The following is a 12,818-nucleotide window of genomic DNA, read 5'->3' on the forward strand; positions in this document are numbered from 1 at the left end:
AGTGGGGTTGGGATGCCTGTGGTTGAAATGTGCACGACACGTACACAACTGACTTGTTTGTTTCCTCCGATTCCCATATTAAATCACCAGTCAGCGGGGTTTTTTTCCCCCTCGCACATTGTTTCTGGAACCTGTTTCTGTCTTTCATGAGCTTGTTTAAAAAGCATTTTAATGTGAACATCTATGGAGGTTGGTTAACCTGGAAAAACACTCATCTATAGTTTTTTTTTAGGGCTATGACAGCTGTGATATTTACATATTACCTTTAATTGAGGACGTTGCTTATTTTTTGTTTGAAAGCTCATTGAAAGCGCTCGTGCAAATAATGATGCACTGCTTGACAAGATGAGTTGCCTTTATTTCCTGTGTCTGTCATGGCTCTGTGTCTTCTGCTCAAGTTGCCGAATGCTCTGATGTGTTTTTTTTTTTAAATCTTTCTGAATGTGTCAGAGTCAAAGTGGTGTGGCTGCATCTAACCATTAATTTTCTTGTTGACTAATCTATCCATGTTTTTTTTTTTTGATTAGTCACGATTATCTTCTTTATTTTTACCACCTATTTTGGACTTCTGTTTAACCTAACTTGCTTAAATCTTCACCCGTGCTACGCTGTTGTACGTTTTTAAACAAATACATTAAAATAATGACACACAAAGCAATTTATCTGTGACACAGTTGTTACATTTTTCAACGTAAAATCATAGATATATATTTTTTCACGATTTAAAGGTTGTATACAATGTTTATCACGGTTAAATACTTAATAAAAACAGGTTTCGTACAACTTATCGAATATCGAATTCATATTCACTAAATAACAGTTGATAACTGAAGGAGTGTTACAATTTAGTATAAACGGCAGTATCGGTAGGGCCTGTAATTCACTAATTACTGCCGTAAAGTACGCATTTACCTAAGTGAACTTTCGTTCGCTAATCGAGCTTGTTCCATGATTTTCCGACGTGCGAAAAAATGTATTATGTTCTTGCGTAATAGGCTGATGATTTATTCAAAAAAATAAGCGTGTAATTCAAAACATAACTACGAAATATCTATCCTCGACGTTATGTGCTCTACGGTGCGTGATGATACAGCGACACCGGGCTGTTGGCGTATGGCTGTAGTGCTAGCATGGAGTGCGAGGTGAGCTTCACAGAGTTGGCACCTAACGTGTTTCGCTGCTTCATTTTCTATGAAATATTACTAAAATTTAGGAACTTTTGGTCGGAGTTTCCGAGCCTTTTCAGAGAAGAAGCCGTTCTTCGTCTCTATTTTTTTTTCAGGATGTAAACAACGAGCGACACTGCCACCCTCAGCGCTTTGTACTGCACTGCAGGTACAAATGAGCATGTCGCGGCTCGAGTGTGATTTTATCATTCAGCAATTTACAATAACAATAACACGACAGTTTCGCGTCGACGAAGATATGTTGTCGACGTAATCGATTATGTTGGCTAATTGTTGCAGCTGTACACCACTCAATCTCATGAAATATGAATCTTCACCTTTTTTACCTTTATATACCTCTTCCTCCCCCAACCCCAGGGTTCCGACGACTGCCTTGTCAAGATCTGGGGGACGGACGACGGACGACTGTTGGCAACGCTGCGCGGCCACGCCGCCGAGATCTCCGACATGGCTGTCAGCCACGAGAACACCATGATCGCCGCCGGCTCCTGTGACAAGACCATCAGAGTGTGGTGTTTACAGACCTGCGCCCCACTGGCCGTCCTGGAGGGACACGCCGCTTCCATCACCTCGCTGCAGGTACGTTGGGCCGTTGTTGTGGTGCCGATCGCTGTGCGTTATCGAAGTTAAAGCAAGAGTTTGACCTCAAATGCAAATATCAATATCATTATTTAGATCTCGGGATCATTAACTGCAGAATATATGTTGCCTGTAAATGGGGAAACAGTTTTCCGTCACGGTTCATTATTTCCTTTGCTTGTTTATCACCACCATGACATATCTGTGTGTGTGTGTGTGTGTGTGTGTGTGTGTGTGTGTGTGTGTGTGTAATCCACATGTGTAAAGGTGCTATCGAGACTTTTTTCTGGTCGATTTCTTTTATTCTCTCCTAATGAACCCCAACCTTGTGTATGCAGTTTTCTCCTCTTTGCAGCGGCTCCAAGCGCTACCTGTCGTCCACTGGCGCTGACGGCACCATCTGCTTCTGGCAATGGGACTCACGCACTCTCAAATTTGGGTGAGCACAAAGAGTGTGTTCACTATATCTTATATATATATGTATGTATATTATTTATGCAGTAATTACTTCTATTTAGTTTTACTTTGTTTTTAGGTTTAAATATTTGACATAGACAATTTTTAACTGTTCATTTTCTAAATTAAATTGAATTGGCCAGTGTGCAAAAAGAAACAAACTAACCTGGATTAGCTCCGAACCTATCCTAATGGAGACTGTGTGTGTGTGGTTTCAGTCAGAGACCCAGTAAATTCACTGAGCGATCCAGGCCCGGCGTCCAGATGATCTGCTCCTCCTTCAGCGCAGGTGAGGCCGCGGCTCGCTTTTATGTTTTTCATGCGTGCTTTGACATCACTGGAGGGGAAATTATCTCGCACAATCATCTCAGATTAACTCTGAGGAGCCGGTGCAGCAGCGAGCCACACTCGGGGAAAAACGTGGTGATATAAGTGCGCGTCATCGTCAGAGTCACACTTCCTTGAGCAGATGAATAATTACCTAAAAGTTCCCCCCTAATGCATCGGCTCGCTCATCACTTCTCGCTATTTTGCTAATCATTATTTACCGAGGCTTTGACTCGCGTGTTTGTCCAGGTGGCATGTTCCTGGCTACAGGAAGCACGGACCACATCATCAGGGTGTACTACTTTGGCTCGGGCCAGCCGGAGAAGATCTCGGAGCTTGAGTCTCACACGGTGAGTCGACGGAGGGGTCTGCATTGTCACAATATTCAATTTAATCGCTTGGTTATCTCATTCAAACGTATTCCCATCACGGTTATAATACATATGATCTCATTTGTCCAGGATTTTAAAGTAAAGATGGCAATAACAGGTGGACCGACACACGGCTGCTTTCTGACTTTACATTCTCATTTTCCTCACGCAGGACAAAGTGGACAGCATCCAGTTTTCGCACTGCAGCGACAGGTCGGTCCACTCAGTTTGCATTTTTATGGGAGCTCAGAGTGTTATATACTGTGGCTCCATGACGTCAGCAGAAGCACAGACCCAAGTCACTGTCTGATATAAATTTAGAATAACACACACACACACACACACACACACACACACACGCACACACACACACACACACACTACATATCATACACTGTGTGGTACACTGTGTGCAGCGTGCAGGAAAACAAGCTCAGCTGTGACTCCCCTGGGTTATAATCTCAGCAGAGAGCCAGAATAACTGTCTAAGTAAAAGTGAGGGGGGGGGGGGGGGGGTTGTTGCTACAGTTTCTTCTTCTCTGATGTGAAAAGATGAAAGAATTCAAAAGTGCTTTGGAAAGCTACAAGAGTTGCGTTTCAAGTTGCTGTGCGGCTTTTTTTCCCTTGTTAAATTTATTTTGTCGCGCTCCTTTGTCTTTTTTTGTTTTTAGGTTTGTCAGCGGCAGCAGGGACGGCACCGCGCGAATCTGGCAGCTGCAGCCTCAGGGCTGGAGGAGCATCCTGCTGGACATGCAGACCAAATTACCCGGGTATGTGCGTGTGTGTGTGTGTGTGTGTGTGTGTGTGTGTGTGCGTGCGTGCGTGCGTGCGTGCAGGGGTGTCACGGTCTGATCTATCTGCTGGTGCTGTCGCACCAGTCACTCCTTGTCTGACAAAAATCAATCACGCTGTGTGCGTGTCACTGTTTGAGGGCTGTGCATTGTCTTGACTCGGAAATGTTTTATTATCAAGAAATGTCAAAGGCAACTGAAGGACGCTTATACCAAAACAGAGATTATTTATTTATTTATTTATTTATTTATTTTCTGAAATTGCATCTTTACTTGGAATGGATAGGCAAATTGTACAGTACAGCTCAGCTGAACAATTCACAAGAACAGTGAACAAACAAATAAGAACCTGGGGGTCACCCGCTGTCGCTACCACAAAAAACAAAACAAAAACAGACATAATAAGCATACAGAAATTAAATCAGTAAATTGAGAAAGACATTTTTAAACAAAGAGCCTGATTTATGCCACATAAATAATGTGGTTGTAGAGCGCAACATCACACCTGCTGGTCTAAAGTGTTTAACCGTGGTTGATTTCTTGATTGCTTCCAGACAGATTACAAAAGTCCCTGTGTGCAGTAAACATAGCACACAGAAAATCTAACATATAAATGTTTTTCTTTGTGTATGCAATGGTAATAACTATTTGTGCTAACAGGGGTTGAAATTTTTACACCAAAGACAATCACCACTGTACAAACGTGATCAACGGCAATACATTGCAGACGTCGTACCTTGCCCGTACATTTTCCTTTCACATTTATAAAAATGTTTTTTCTCTCTCTCCCTTGTAGAAAGTACAACCCCCCGCCGCTGGAGGACAAGGTGACGAAGCTGAAAGTTACCATGGTAGCGTGGGACCGCCACGACAGCACGGTGATCACAGCGGCCAACAATCTGACGCTGAAGGTCTGGAACTCCACCACCGGCAACCTCGTCCATGTCCTCATGGTAATGGAATCACAAACACGCCACACATTAGCACCGCATTAACTCATCATTTTACCAGTAAAGCCTTGATTTATTTATTTCTGAAGCGTTTGACATTCCAATTTGCAGGTTTGATTTTTTTTTTTTGTTACGCATTTGTAATTTCATTATTTTTAGCTGTCGCAAAAGTAAACAAGTTTTTTTTTTGTATTTTTAGTAATGTTTTGTAGAATATCTACCAAAGAAATAAAATATTTTTTTTGTTTTTGAAACACACTAAAAGATGTGAGACTCAGTGTCTAAATGTTCATGTTTGTGTCGTTTAACAACAGGGACACGAGGACGAAGTGTTTGTCCTGGAGCCACACCCCTTTGATCCCAGAATCCTTTTCTCAGCAGGACATGATGGGAACTGCATTGTGTGGGACCTGGCCAGAGGGGTCAAAATTCGCTCATATTTCAACATGGTGGGTCCGGCCGAATTTGCATAAAAAACAAATGTTTTTCACACGTGATGGTTATTTTCTCTCACTGTTTTTCCTTTATGTTTTCAGTTTTTTATTTTTCTTCCATTGTTGACCCCCCAAGCTTTTATGATTTGCCCGCTGCACATGTAATCATCAGTAGGCGCTCTTGAAAAGTAACCAAGGCCACTGTAAAAAGAAAAAGAAAAAAAAAAAAAAAGAAAAATAAATCATAGTTCCAAAACTAGTGAGTCACTGAGCGTTCAGTCCTCAAAAACTGTGGTGTTGATCACAGCGGTAGTGTTGTTTCATTTCGCAATGTGTGACATTGTGCGATGGGCAGTAAATTTGAAACAAAGTGCGCAAACTTTGGGGCAAATCGGCACCGATACGAAGAAGGAAAACCCTTGCGAAGAAAAATCTGCAACGAACCGAGTAAATCAGACGCTGGTGCATCTGGTGAACACAACATAACATCTGACCAGGCGCTCTCTTCTTTCCTTGCCCTGTGGACAGATTGAGGGCCAAGGCCATGGAGCGCTGTTTGACTGCAAATGTAGTCCAGATGGGCAGCATTTCGCAGCGACAGACTCTCACGGACACCTGCTCATCTTCGGCTTTGGCTCCAGCAGCAGGTTTGACACGGTAAGATAAAAAAAAAGGAAAGAAAAATTCAAACCGGTACTGAACTATAAATGCCTGTATCTCTCATTAAGAGCCTTGCATGTGATCACACCTTGGAAAACAGATCAAGCATGTGTATGTCAATGTGCACTGCCAGTCGAAAGTGTGGACACACCTTCTCATGCAATTTTTTTTTTTTTTTTTTTCATTTTAACAACTTTCTACACTGCAGACAAATACTGCAGAGATCAAATATATGAGCAAGATGTACAGTATGTAATTACGCAGCAACGGAAAAACGGAAAATAACTCTAAATACGCTTTTTATGAAAGGTGGCTAAATGAAAGATTTATAATACAAAATGTTATTTGACACTTTTATTGTTTCCTACATAGGGATGCAAATGATCAATTAACTGACTTTAAGTTGACTTCTAATGGGTCACATTTCAACTTTTTTAAAAAGTTGTCTAAAAGTAACTTGTTCTAGGTCTATTATGACCATCACAGTATCTACAGGTCAATTGCTCTTTCCTGCCACGACAATGGTATAATGATATTAACTACCCGTGTAAAAATGTTAAATTAATTGCGACTAATTTAATTTAATCTATTAAATTCTTAATCGACAATTAATCGATAGTCGATTAATTGTTAACATCCTTATTCCTACATAATTCCATGTGTGTCCATAAGTAGTTTTGATGCCTTCAGGGGGAAACGGCAATGTCAACAGTCATGAGAATAAAAGAAAATAAATCAAATTCATAGGGTGTGGCCAAACTTTTGACTACTCGTAAAAGTATTAAAAAGAAAAACACCTAATATTCACCTCTTTTCCAGATTGCCGACCAGATGTTCTTCCACACCGACTACCGGCCGCTCATCCGGGACGCCAACAACTACGTGTTGGACGAACAGACTCAGCAGGCGCCTCACCTGATGCCGCCCCCCTTTTTGGTGGACGTGGACGGCAACCCTCACCCTCCTCGCTACCAGCGGCTGGTGCCCGGCAGGGAGGGCTGCCGGGACGAGCAGCTCATCCCACAGATGGGAGTCACTTCCTCAGGTACCCGGAGCCGAGTCGCGTTTGGCGGGGAAATATCATTTGAATGACGGGTCCCTTCCTGCGCGTCCCCAATTTGGCTCTTCAGATTAGATTCTTCACGCCGGAGGCGACGTTGTCTAACTGTCAGCTGTAAAAACTGTTCCCCTTCTGATGGCACTGACAGGGGTCCGTTATCTTTAACTCCGAGGAGACTTTCACCAAAAAACATCTGCGTGCTAGGACCGGAATTAATATTGTGGGAATTTGAAACTTTGAAAGAATATCAGCGGAAACAATCAGCAGTTAACTGAATGCATCTTTAATGAGGAGATTTGGCTTCGTGAAAGAACATCACCAGAACCAATCAGCACTTAATCAAATTCGTATGCAGTCCACAGTTGGGGATCGGTGAAGGAAACAGGGAAAGAAGCAGACAAATGATTTGACTCTACATGCCTTCGAATAGTGATGTTGTACTGAGATGACTCTGTCCACCCACCTGGTCTGGATTTCACTTGATTTCTAATTCATGAGAAAAGCAAAATGTGCATCTAGTTTGTTTGTTCCTTCACATGACTGTAGTTGCTCTTAGTTTGTCTGTCACTTCCTAAGTCTGCCTCCCCTGTGTGTGTGTGTGTGCCAGGCCTGAACCAGGTGGTCAGTGAGCAGGCGGTGGACGGTTCCAGTCCTCTGGACACAATGATCCAGAGGCTGCAGCAGGAACAGGACCAAAGAATGGGAGGAGGCGACACCCGGAACAGTCGAGGTAGAACAATGCACTTGATGCTATTTATAATTAAAATAAGTTCCTGCAATTCCTGATTTTTTGAATGAATTTTTGTTTTTGCGTTTGGATACTCCAGGATCAGTGGGTTCGCCCACGGAGGTCCATTCGCCGCCCAATGTGGGCCTGCGGCGCAGCGGGCAGATCGAAGGCGTCCGGCAGATGCACAGCAACGCCCCGCGCAGCCAGATGGCCACTGAGGGAGACCTGGTGGCCTGGAGCCGGCGGGTGCTCGTCCCAGAGTTAGAGGACGCCTCCGTCAGGTAGCACACGTAACGCCAGCACAGCAGCGCGGGGGGGGACACGGCTGCTTTTAAATACGCACGCTTCATGGTGACACTGCTGCCCCCACGTGCCGTGCAGGAGGCAGGTGAACTGGCGGGAGGCGAAAGGGGAGGAGGAGATCAACATCTATCAGTCGGAGAGGAGGAGACGCACGATACACTCCCTCCCCAAGGAGAGCAGGGTGAGTTTCTCCTCAAAGCCACAGTCTGCAAAATTCAGTCTGCTCTTATTTCTTTTGATATCGGTGTTGGTGTGATGTCACAAAGGGAACCAATGAGTCATTGGCTCCACTGCATAAGACTGTCTAGTTATTTGCACCCTTGCAAACATGGGGAAAGTCCAACATAGCGTCACTTTTAGCAAGAAGTTAAACATTTGTTTTTTTCTCAGTTTTTTTCCTGGAGGCTGCTAACAGCAGGCTAAATATACTTTTTTCCTAGAGATCTTCAGAGATTACGATAATTAATGACACTGTTCCACTGGAGTCCAGGATGAAAATGAAAGATAAAGACCGGCATAAAATGGGGCCTTTTAATTAATATCGTCTTTTTACAGGATATTGAATATCACTTGACCTTGCAAGTTTTATTGATTCTCCAACTGGCAGTCCCCATTACCACCATTGTCGTTGTGCCTGAATCTCGTCTCCTTTCCTTCACCATCGCTGCCGGCAGGTCCACGTGGCGTCGGAGGGCTTGGCGGACGAGGCGAGGAGGAGCCAGGGCAACCACGGCTACCAGACGCGCGCCGCCATGGAGGAGACGAGCCGGCAGAGTGCTGAGGCTGCCGACGAAGACGAGAGCACCTCAGAGGTCGGTGCGCCGGCGCTGCTGCAGCTGCTGCTGCTGCTGCGGCAGCATGTTGCCATGTGACCGCGAAGCCTGCTTTAATCCCTCCAGCAGAGTTCAGTCAGGCTGCTGCGTCTCGGCTCTGCGTGCTTGAATCGTTTTCAGTGACGCAGAATCTCCCCGTTCAAAAAGTCGTCCCGCCTTCATTGATTTGTCTTCATTTGTTGCGGCTGTTGAACTTTGTGTTGCCCTCTGCTGCACTCTTCGCCGTATGAAACTAGCCCTGATGAGGGATAACATTAATCGTGAACACGTGTTCCGAAAGAACATCCTGAAATACTAAATAAAAATATGTCACTTGTATAAATAACTACTGAAACGCTGTCAGTGTTTAAGAAGTCTGACATTTTGAAGAATCAGTCTTGGAACCGTGCAAAGGTTAAACAGTCCCCGCTAATCTCCTGTTTGTGTGTTTAGCTAAAAGCCACTCTTAGCAAGTTGACATAAGCATTAAACAAGACATAAACGTGTCCTCACCCCATGCTCCGCCTCTGACATCTCGGCTTCTGCTGAAGGGAAATTAATGTTGCCGCTTGCAGGGGGAGCCAGAGGTCCGCCAAGTCAACGGGCACTCCTCAGAGGAAGAGAAGGAGGAGGGGGGAAAAGAGCCGTGGCCCGACGACCACAGTAGTTCAAGGTAGACGACCGCTTAATTCCCTGTTTGTCAGAATCCAGCAGAGAAATAAATACACGCCGCATGAAATGGGAAGTAGATAAATGAGAAATCCCCCTCTGGCGCCCGCAGCGACTACTCCAGCGACTACTCGGACTGGACGGCAGACGCGGGGATCAACCTCGAGCCGCCCAAGAAGAGTGTGAAGGTGAAGAAGAAGAGCAGCGGCTCCGAGGAGGACGGCGACAAGAAGCGGGAAGGGAAGAAGGAACGGAAGAAGGAGAAGGCGGACAAAGACGACGCGCTACCAAAGAAGAAGAAGCCAAAGGAGAAGAGCAAGGTTGGGAAAAGTTGGACCATCCCCTCGTCTCTGATTAGAAATAAAAAGAAAGATTGTAGTTTTGCAGCATTTTCTTCACAATTAATTAATAATTAATTGCAACAGTTAGTATTGTTCTCAGCAAATTAATATATGGTGCACGATCCAAAACGTCTTGAGACCTTTAGTGAATGTTTTTTTTTATTTTTTTATTGTCCCATTCAGAGGACGGAGCTGCAGGAGCAAGGGCTCACCCTAGAGGAGTGGCTTCCCTCCGCCTGGATCACAGACACGGTCCCCCGCAGGTGTCCTTACATCCCCCAGATGGGGGACGAGGTATGTGCACGTGCACCACTTGTCGGCTCCCGCCGCAACACCGCCTCATGTCTCACATAGCAACAAGGCACACGGGCCGGACTAAATTTAGCGGCCCCATGAGGCCGCGATGCTAATTACACGCAAACAATGAGTAAGTGACTGCTGCCGAGAAGTTGATCGTATCACTCCAGCTCAGCAAGCCTACTTTTTGCATTACGGAAAATATTTGTCACTGTCTTTTTGTATTTGAATTCATGTGTGTGTGTGTGTGTGTGTGTGTGTGTGTGTGTGTGTGTGTGTGTGTGTGTGTGTCCCCACCCCCCCCGCCGCAGCTTTACTATTTCCGACAGGGCCACGAAGCCTACGTGGAGATGGCTAAACAGAAGAAGATTTACAGCATCAATCCCAAAAAGCAGCCCTGGCACAAGATGGAGCTCCGGGTGAGGGATCGTTTCGACCGACTGGCCTCACGCAGGCTGAGGACGTCCCGTCACCGAGCTCACGCGCTCACTTCAATTTAAACTGAGCTTTAAACTAAGCTAAACTAACTCACCCGGTTAAATGTGTTTTTGTTTTTTGTTTTTTAAAGTGAGGAGGTTTCAAGTTGACGTTGACCAATGCAGCAGTCTTTTCCCTAGTGAGGCGAATGAATGTACCCCCAAACGCAGTATTAAATCTCGTGGGTCTACGCAATAAAACCAAAGACAACATTATGTTTAGAACTCAACGTTCCTCACCAACTCAGGCGTTGTGATTAAAATGAAACAAGCGCCTGTTGAAACCCTCCATGTGGAAGCGAACCCTTCGGAAGGGCCGCGTTAGGAAGGGAACCTAATGCAAAACATGTGGAAAACGTCCGTGCGTCCCGACAAATGAAAAGCTCCCCGGCAACAATCAGTTGTTCTCAGCCAGACATTGAAAGCCGACGTCGGATGAACGTTGCAGCTGTTCGGCTTTGCATCTTAACGTTTTGCCACTTATCAAAATGTTTTTGGAAAGGTTAGAACTGCAAATGCTCCTCGGACTATGTAGCGTTTCTGAGGAATTTGCCGTCTGCAGTTTTTGCGGCGCGTTTCTTCTCTGTCACCGGCGCCCGTCTGGTTTTCACTGCTCTGTTTTGCTTTAATCCCTTTTCCATCTCACGAGTCTACCTTTGCTTCTTTTTACTGAGGCACCAATGTGCATTTTTCTGCCGACGGCAGTCTGACGTGAAGCATGCAAACTCAGTGAACTTTCTCCACTGTAGAGTGAATATATTCCATATGCTACTGTTTTTTGATTGATTTATGACTTTACATGTTTCCTCTTTATTCAACAATGGTGTTCTTGTGTGTACAGGAGCAGGAGCTGATGAAAATAGTGGGCATCAAGTATGAGGTTGGCCTGCCCACACTCTGCTGTCTGAAACTTTCCTTCCTGGACCCGGACACTGGCAAACTCACCGGAGGATCTTTCTCCATGAAGTAGGCATTTCACCGCATCATAACCCGAACTCAGAGCATCATGCAAAATAATGTTGCCGGTGTTTGTGATTAGAAAAATCTCTTTTTGGCTTCTTTAGATGCAAAAGCTGTTTTAGTACCAATATTTTGTTTTCACACAGTTGACTGACTGTTGTAAAGCGTGTCAAGGAAACAACTCAACGCTTGGCTCTTTATGTATTGACTGACGCAGCTGAAGGTGGGTTTGTTCTTTTCCCTCCTTCATGTGAGCGTGTCGGGTCTGATTGCAGATACCACGACATGCCTGACGTCATCGACTTCCTGGTCCTGCGGCAGCAGTTTGACAACGCCAGAAAGCGACAGTGGAGCATAGGTCGGTGTCGCTCTCAGCTCTCCTTTTTCTCTGAAAACTTGTTTTTCGATTTCAATTTTTTTTGTTGTTGTTGGTAAAACTGCAAAAAACAATGCAATAAATGATTTCAGATTTTTAATCTTTATTTTACAGAAAAATAGCAAACAAATTTCCCTTTTGGGATTGAAATGCAGCTGAAAGATACTGTAAATCCTTCTTGACTAATACATCCAATTTCGATTTAAAACGGATCAGTCGCACAGTTACGTTTGTCGTCCAGTTTGGCAGAAACGTCAAACAAACCTAACTTGCACTCTCTGATGAAACTCTGTGCGTGCGCAGGTGACCGGTTCAGGTCGGTCATCGACGACGCCTGGTGGTTTGGGACCATCGAGAGCCAGGAGCCCTTCCAGTCCCAGTATGCCGACAGCCTGTTTCTCTGCTACAACGTCTGGTGAGGTCCCACTGTGCAGTCAATCATGGTTGTACACTTACAGCTGCAGTGAGATTGACTGTATAGATCGATGTTGTCATTTTGCATGTTTTATCATGTGTCTCTAAAGATCGTCAGTGAAGAAAAAGAACGTGACGTCTCAGGGAGTCTGAGTCAAAGCCGACGAGGAGAGAAATTGATTTTGGTTTGTCTTCCACAAAGGACAAGACAGGTGCATCTTCAGAACGGGGTCATTCCTCTGAAGCGCCACCTGTTTGGGGCGTGTTGTGCCTTTTATGAGCTCACTCTGCCTTTGTTCCATATAAGGGATGGAACAATGAATCGATTATCGATTAAGTGCCGATTAAGAATTTAGTCGATTAAATTAAATTAGTCGCAATTAATTGGAACATTTTCTATACAGGTAGTTAATATCATTCTAACAGTGTAGTGGCAGGAAAGAGCAATTCACTTGTAGATACTGTGATGGTCATAATATACCTAGAATAAGTTACTTTTTAAACTCCTTTTTGAAAAAAACTTGAAATGTGACCCATTAGAAGTCAGAGGATAAATGTTTCGGGTGTTTTTACTGTCCTCTAATGTAAAAATGAGTCACACTGGACCCTCAACACAATTTGTGTT

At 44.5% G+C, this 12,818-nt stretch overlaps 1 protein-coding gene across 1 annotated transcript in view; it reads left to right on the plus strand.

Moving 5' to 3' along the window:
* Positions 1–12,818, plus strand: part of phip (PHIP subunit of CUL4-Ring ligase complex) — a 30,184-nt gene that overhangs the window by 7,882 nt on the left and 9,484 nt on the right. The window contains exons 8-28 of the mRNA XM_076013611.1: positions 1,545–1,766; positions 2,105–2,205; positions 2,441–2,511; positions 2,799–2,899; positions 3,093–3,133; positions 3,592–3,690; positions 4,508–4,664; positions 4,976–5,110; positions 5,624–5,752; positions 6,575–6,800; positions 7,423–7,545; positions 7,643–7,826; positions 7,927–8,029; positions 8,523–8,660; positions 9,236–9,333; positions 9,442–9,649; positions 9,854–9,964; positions 10,279–10,386; positions 11,285–11,409; positions 11,679–11,761; positions 12,083–12,194. Coding sequence (XP_075869726.1) covers positions 1,545–1,766; positions 2,105–2,205; positions 2,441–2,511; positions 2,799–2,899; positions 3,093–3,133; positions 3,592–3,690; positions 4,508–4,664; positions 4,976–5,110; positions 5,624–5,752; positions 6,575–6,800; positions 7,423–7,545; positions 7,643–7,826; positions 7,927–8,029; positions 8,523–8,660; positions 9,236–9,333; positions 9,442–9,649; positions 9,854–9,964; positions 10,279–10,386; positions 11,285–11,409; positions 11,679–11,761; positions 12,083–12,194 — 2,675 coding nt within the window. The remainder of the gene's footprint in view (positions 1–1,544; positions 1,767–2,104; positions 2,206–2,440; positions 2,512–2,798; positions 2,900–3,092; positions 3,134–3,591; positions 3,691–4,507; positions 4,665–4,975; positions 5,111–5,623; positions 5,753–6,574; positions 6,801–7,422; positions 7,546–7,642; positions 7,827–7,926; positions 8,030–8,522; positions 8,661–9,235; positions 9,334–9,441; positions 9,650–9,853; positions 9,965–10,278; positions 10,387–11,284; positions 11,410–11,678; positions 11,762–12,082; positions 12,195–12,818) is intronic.

Source organism: Nelusetta ayraudi, unplaced genomic scaffold, assembly GCF_046127955.1.
Source record: "Nelusetta ayraudi isolate G7.1 ecotype Tasmania unplaced genomic scaffold, CSIRO-AGI_Nayr_v1 ptg000151l, whole genome shotgun sequence".
Classification (NCBI taxonomy): domain Eukaryota; kingdom Metazoa; phylum Chordata; class Actinopteri; order Tetraodontiformes; family Monacanthidae; genus Nelusetta; species Nelusetta ayraudi.